The 6,143-nt window shown below is 53.9% G+C and overlaps 1 protein-coding gene across 1 annotated transcript; it reads right to left on the minus strand.

Moving 5' to 3' along the window:
• Window positions 1-562: 562 nt before the first annotated feature.
• On the minus strand, window positions 563-5,937 carry LOC133919182 (nitrate reductase [NADH] 1-like). The gene is made up of 4 exons (XM_062363487.1): window positions 4,826-5,937; window positions 4,558-4,698; window positions 2,120-2,352; window positions 563-1,989 (listed from the first exon to the last, which is right to left on the minus strand). Exons 1-4 carry the CDS (start codon window positions 5,856-5,858, stop codon window positions 634-636), a joined length of 2,763 nt encoding a protein of 920 aa, XP_062219471.1. The 5' UTR covers window positions 5,859-5,937; the 3' UTR covers window positions 563-633.
• Window positions 5,938-6,143: the final 206 nt, after the last annotated feature.

Here is a 6,143-nt window from a genome sequence, read left to right on the forward strand (position 1 = left end):
TCCTCACGTGAGAACCACAACACGTGATCTGTAATAGATTTATATTCTTACCACAGATCTATCGTGCTTACGCTACGATTCGTCCTGACTTATGAATCCATGCAGGGCCGCGTCTTCTTCTTGTTTTTTTTTCTCTCCTCTCGACAGTGGACAGGGCCGCGTCTTCTTCTTGTCGCGCGTTCAGTGGACGATAAAAAAATTCCGATCCATTCAAATTTAAAAATTAAAAACTATCACGTTTCAATGCTCTTAACCTTCTAAATACTATTAAAATAATTATGAAAATATCTGAAAAAAAGTCTGGCAACTCATACCCCTGAAGCGTCGGATAACAGGCCCATGCCACCTGACCCGCCAAGCGAGAGGTTAGCACTCCAGTTTTAAGGAAGTTTCCGTTTCGTTTTTTTTTAGGAGTTTCCGTTTCGTAGGTGCCGCCATGCCGCGCCATATATTTTGTAATTTAAATATACAATAATATATTTATTCACAAATGCACAAAACATGCCCACAGCAACGCATGAGCGGCGCTACACCTAGTGAGCAATATATTTCAGTTTTCGTTTTGGGATTTAATAGATGCAAAGCCATTTACCAGATGGAACGCACGACATTAGGATGCTATATATAAGGAAGTTAAAAGACGATTACAGAATTGAACATGTCGTATTTCATCTTCTCAAGGTTCGGCGAGATGGCGAACTGGATCATCGGCGGCGGCCCGCAGGCTAGGGCCAGCGTGTCGTCACCACCCTCCGGCATGTGCTCCCGCAGGATGGCCTCCGACACGAACCCGACGCTGTACTTCCACCCTTCCTCCGGCCGCTTCACCTGGCTGATCACGTACCACACCTTGAGCCTGTCAGGGAACTCGGTTGCCCACAGGTCGAGCTCGTCGCGCAGGAGGATGTCGTCCTCCGTCCTGTTGGCGTACACGAGGTGCATCAACGTCTGGTCCTCCGTCTGGTTGCGCAGCACTGCCTGGATCACTTGGTATATTGGCGTGATCCCGCTCCCTCCCGCGATCATCGCGAGGCGCCTCGCCTGGCGCGGCTTGCCGTTGATCATGAAGTTGCCGCGGCCGGTGTACTCGACGTGGCCGCGAGGCCCCTTGACATCGACGTAGGAGCCGATCGGAAGCGACTCCAGGTACTGGGTCATGAGCCCTCCGTTGGGGAACTTGGGGTGGTCGTTCTTGAAGTACACCTTCACGAGTAGCTCGAAGTGGCCGACCTCGTCTACCATGCTCGTCGGCGTGTACGCCCGCATGCACAGCTTCCCGTTAATGTTGGCGCACACGAAGATGTGCTTGCCGACTGGGAGGCCGAGCACCTGGTGGTCGGACAACGGCAGCGCAAAGCGGTACAGGCGGACGTCGCGGGACAGCTCCTTCTTATCGACGAGGCGGCAGGGGACCTTCTCCTGCGGGTTGGAGAGCGCGACGGGCGCCGGGGCCCTGACAGCCTCGCGGATGGGGCAGAGGTGGGTGAGGCTGGACGCGCTGTGGACGGAAGTGTCGGAGGAGATGTAGCCGGTGCCAGTGGTGACGAGCTTGCCGATGCGGTAGTTGTCGAGGAGCGCCTTGGCATTGTTGGAATGGATGGCGTCGAACTCCTCGGTGCATTCGGTGCCGGCGTTGATGAGGATGCTGTCGGCGCCGCCCGGGTGGTCCTTCAGATACCTGGTGCAGTCATAAACATGGCCGTGGACGACGATCCACGCCGAGTCCTGCGACGCATGCTTGCGCACCTCGGACATGGTGAACTCCTTGGCAGTGGTGGTGGTGTTCGTCGTGAAACTGGTCGCGAACGTGCTCCGATGGATCCCCGGCGCGGCAGTGGCCTCCGCCACCTCAAGGTTCTTCTGCCGCGCCATCCACCCGCCCGACTGGTTGCCCGGCTGCACCGGGTGCTCGAATACCAGCCCGATTTCCCCCTTGTGTGGCCGGCACACGTTCACCTTCACCTTGAACCAGCAGTTCGTCATCATCCCCTGCCAAATCGTGATCGATCGCAGAGCATGCATCATCATAACTCAGAAATAGAGAACGACAATACGCCAAGCATGGTTACGTACGGAGATACACGGTGCCAGCAATGACGCTAGCTTTATCCTTACGTACCATGAGGTTCCAGGTGAGGTTCTCGGGCTGGGTGTTGAGCGATTGGTCCCAGGCGCGGACAGAGATCTCCTTGGAGCCGAGGAGGTCGGCGACCTCGACCTCGACGGACCAGAAGCACCAGCACCAATACTTGCCGTACTTGTTGGGCTTCTCCGTGTAGTCGAGCGCACAGAGGAGCCATGTCTGACCGCCGTTCAGCGTCACCTCCACTCGCGTCACTTTCTTGCCACCACCTGCGTACGTACGAAAAACACAGGCAAGTCGATCATTCGGAATTAAATGCTCGCGCGATCACGTGTGCATGCACAACTTTGGCCCACCAGATACGGTCTAATAATTATACGAATTTGATACATATATATAACTTAGGATTGTATTAGCGGTATACGGTAATATAGTAAAATTAGAGTAAAGCTCTAGATGGAATTCTAGTAGGACTCCTGTAAGCCCTCCTTATAAATATAAGAGAGCCACTGTTGTAACTATAACGGTATATCGATAGATTCGTAAGAGGCTGCAACAGTTTTGTTAGAACCTTAGGAAGCAGCTGGTATTGCTAGTTAGGGAGGAGTGTTCATAGTTATGTCACGAGGATGTAGGTTTCGACTAATCCTCGTTAACAAGCATCTTCCCTCTGGTATCGTCTGTGATCATGTGCATCGCCTCGGCAGATTTATTCGTTGCTTTTGTTTATGACTAATTTTCTAACAAGTGGTATCGAAGCCTCGTTGGACGTGATGATTGTGCATCTACAAGGCGTCGCATAATGCACGGACGGTGTGAGGCGGACACAACACAAGATGAAGCATGATGGTAACGGGTGCGCGTAGGAGAAGCGCGTGTGCCAGTGGCGGGTCGACATAGGTGTACGAACAACGTAGTGTGGATGGCGGCACAAAGGCACCGCAGACATACGGTGTGCGCAGTGGTGTACAAGAGTGTCGGTGGCGGCTAGATTTTCTAGCTATACGGCGTGTCAAAGGCGCGGCAGCTGGGTCCGCGCAACGGTAGCCCGGGTGCGCGTGGACGGGTTGCGTAACAGTAGGCAGATAATTTGGCATGATCCAGGCGTGTGGTGAATTCGGCGCCACGATGGATCAGGCAGTCGGTCTGCTGGTCGTGGCGCGTGGAGGCCACGTGTACGTCGGTGATCGAGTATTACGGTGCATGCAGAGGGCTCCTTGTGTAGTAATTAATGCACATGCAAGGAAAAGATGCTTCACGTGTATTAGTGAATGCAGTCCGTTTGTTGCATGCGTGTATTAATGCTTCGGCTGGAGTGCTCGGCGGATTAAAAAAAAAAGGCAAGTTTCAGCTGGCATGCAAAGCTGTGGTCGGCTGGCTGAGTTGGCCGGGGGGAAATCCGTTTTGGACCTTGCGGCAGGCGATTTTGGACTCGGTCAGGAGCTGCAGGTGTTGACAGTGACAGGCGGGTTCAGTGATGAACTTAGACAGATAATTCATGCCGAGAGTGAATAGTTTAGTATTTGGCAAGGCTTGACCAAAGTTTTGGTAAAGTACCGGATGAATCGGTGTATATGTGACAAGGCGTGTCGTGCACGAGGTACGCATGTGTTGAAGTGTGACAGGAGGTTGTAGACACGAGATACTCAGGTGTTAGAGCACGCTAGGAACCGAAGTTAGTGTAGATCGAGCTATTTGGTTAGCTATTTTTTTATTTTTTTATTGATTGGTTCATCTATCTTTTCTTAGTTTAGAATAAAAAATATATAATTAAATCACTTTATCTTAGCCTATAAACTCGTGATCTTACAAGAATCCAGAGTTGAAACTATTCCGAACAGGGCCTAAGTCCTCACACGTGATCTTACAAGAATCCAGAGTTGAAACTATTCCGAACAGGGCCTAAGTCCTCACATAACAGGGCCAATGGTTCAGACTTCAGTAAAGGATAGCTTGTTACATCAAGTAACCGGATCAAGTACGTGTATTGCTACACTTATCAACTTCATGAGATAGTTATACGCTATGCATTAGGAAATAATTAAGTACGTTCTGGACCAAAACCTTCGCTATTAACAATCTGCACGAGTCGTGCCAAACCATTAGACATGTAGCATGAACCTTGCAAAACAAATCGGTGTGTGCTCGGGTTTCAGTGTGGCCACTGTGTGGGTTTAGATCCTCCTGCCGTTAGAGACAACTAAGGCAAGCGATGTTGCCTAGCTTCATGAGATATCGATAGTTATACTACAAGCATTTTTTTCGAGTAAAGTAATTAGCAGAAGTCACTGAAAATGGTGAAAGTACAGAGTTATTTATTAAAAAAAAATGCTAACACACAAAATCCAAGTCCGCTTATTAAGCCGCCACAAATTCAAAACCACACCGCCAAAATTTCCCTATTTACCACCAGGTGCAAGTAAATTCACAGTCGAAAATAATGCGAGTCAGCTGGGGCTATGTATGGGACTCACCCGAGTAGGCGAATCCCTTCATTGTGTAGGCGCGCTGCGTGGTGATGGCGTTGATGGGCAGGATGTCGTCGTGCGCCGGCGTCGTGATCACCGAGTTTGTGTTCATCTCGTTGATGACGTACTCCGGCTTGTACCACCACGCTGCGCGCGTTATTGCAACACCAGTAAGTAAATAAATTTGTTTCAGCGGCTAGCCATATCATCGATCACGCGTAAAAACGATCGATCGAACTCGTTGTAAGTGTTGATTTCTTGGATAGTAATTTACCTTCTGCGTCGGCGAGCTCGGCGTCGACGTGGGACGGCAGGAAGCGGTTGTCCCGGTAATGGTAGTAGTTGTCAGACTCAGCGGTGGTGACGATGATGCGCCGGAGCCACTTGACCATGCGGCCGGCTGTGCACCCGGGGACGATGACGCGCACCGGGAAGCCGTGGTCCGGCAGAAGCGGCTCGCCGTTCTGCATGTACGCGAGCATGACGTCCTTCGTCGGGTCCAGGGCCCACTCGCGCCTGATGCTGGTGCCGTACGTGGAGCCCCTGCCGCCGGCAGGGAGGTCGTCGGCGCCCTCGAAGCACACGTTGAGCGCGCCGCCCTTGCGGGGCATGATGCCGCACCGGCGCAGCACGTCGCGGAGGCGCGCGCCGCGCCACACGGACGTGGACATGGCGGCGGGGCCCCAGTTGAAGCCAACCGTCTGCCGCACCATGTTCTGCTCCTTGCGCCGGTTGCTCGAGCAGACGAGCGTGACGGGGACCTCCACGGCGGGGAAGCCGCGGACGAGCTCCTCCATGGTGAGCCGCGCGGGGCGTCTGACGAGGCCCGTCACCTCTACCGTCCACGTCGCCCAGTCCCCCCGCGGCACCGGCCCGTGGTTGCGCACGTAGTGCAGCGGCGCCGGGGTGATGAAGCCGTGCTGCACGAGCCGCGTCAGCGGCGGCTCGCCGTTGAACGGGTGCTTCCCCGTGAGCCGAATGAGCGACGGGTTGCGCTTGACCCACGCATCCGTGGTGCCCTCGTCGCGCGGGTCGTGCACCGACGCCTCCACCCCGAGATGCAGGCGGTGCGAGCCATAGAGCTCGCGCCAGTCCTGATGTTCGTCGTCGTCCGAGTCCGAGTCCGACGCGTCGTCAGCCTTCCGGAGCGATGAGGCAAGGGCAGTGAAGCCACGGCCGCTCAAGGGTGAGTCAGGGCTGTGACCCGGCGGAGGTGGGTACGCGCAGGCAGCGTCCGTGGCAACCAACAGCTGCGCGGAGCCCAGCTCAGGGCTGGCGAACTGCGTTGACTCAACACAAGCGCCCATGGTCAGGGGAGGTGTTCAATCCTAGTCAGCGCTCTGCACTTCTGCTGAAGGTGAGCAGTACTCTTCCAGCGCGGTATTGGTTGCTTGGTGGATGGGAAGGCCGTATGAATTGCGTCTATATAGACGCGCGGGCCGAGCTCCCGGATGTCTTGGGCCTTGAACAACTTGATAGAAACAAAATGGTTTCCTCATGGCCGCCATGCAGTCCCTGTACGACGTCACTTGAGCGACAAACAACCGTGTCTGCGCAAGGCTGTTGGAGATAGAGTTGTAGATGGAGTAGAG

The sequence above is a fragment of the Phragmites australis genome, chromosome 5 (assembly GCF_958298935.1).
Source record: "Phragmites australis chromosome 5, lpPhrAust1.1, whole genome shotgun sequence".
Classification (NCBI taxonomy): Eukaryota; Viridiplantae; Streptophyta; class Magnoliopsida; order Poales; family Poaceae; genus Phragmites; species Phragmites australis.

Bases quoted from the DNA above. Each gene is read 5' to 3' on its own strand.
- LOC133919182 (XM_062363487.1), bottom strand. From the start codon at position 5,858: ATGGGCGCTTGTGTTGAGTCAACGCAGTTCGCCAGCCCTGAGCTGGGC. The intron at 2,353-4,557 runs GTGAGTCCCATA...GTACGTACGCAG, and splicing joins GAAGGGATTCGCCTACTCGG to GTGGTGGCAAGAAAGTGACG. The intron at 1,990-2,119 runs GTACGTAAGGAT...ACGATTTGGCAG, and splicing joins ACCTCACCTGGAACCTCATG to GGGATGATGACGAACTGCTG.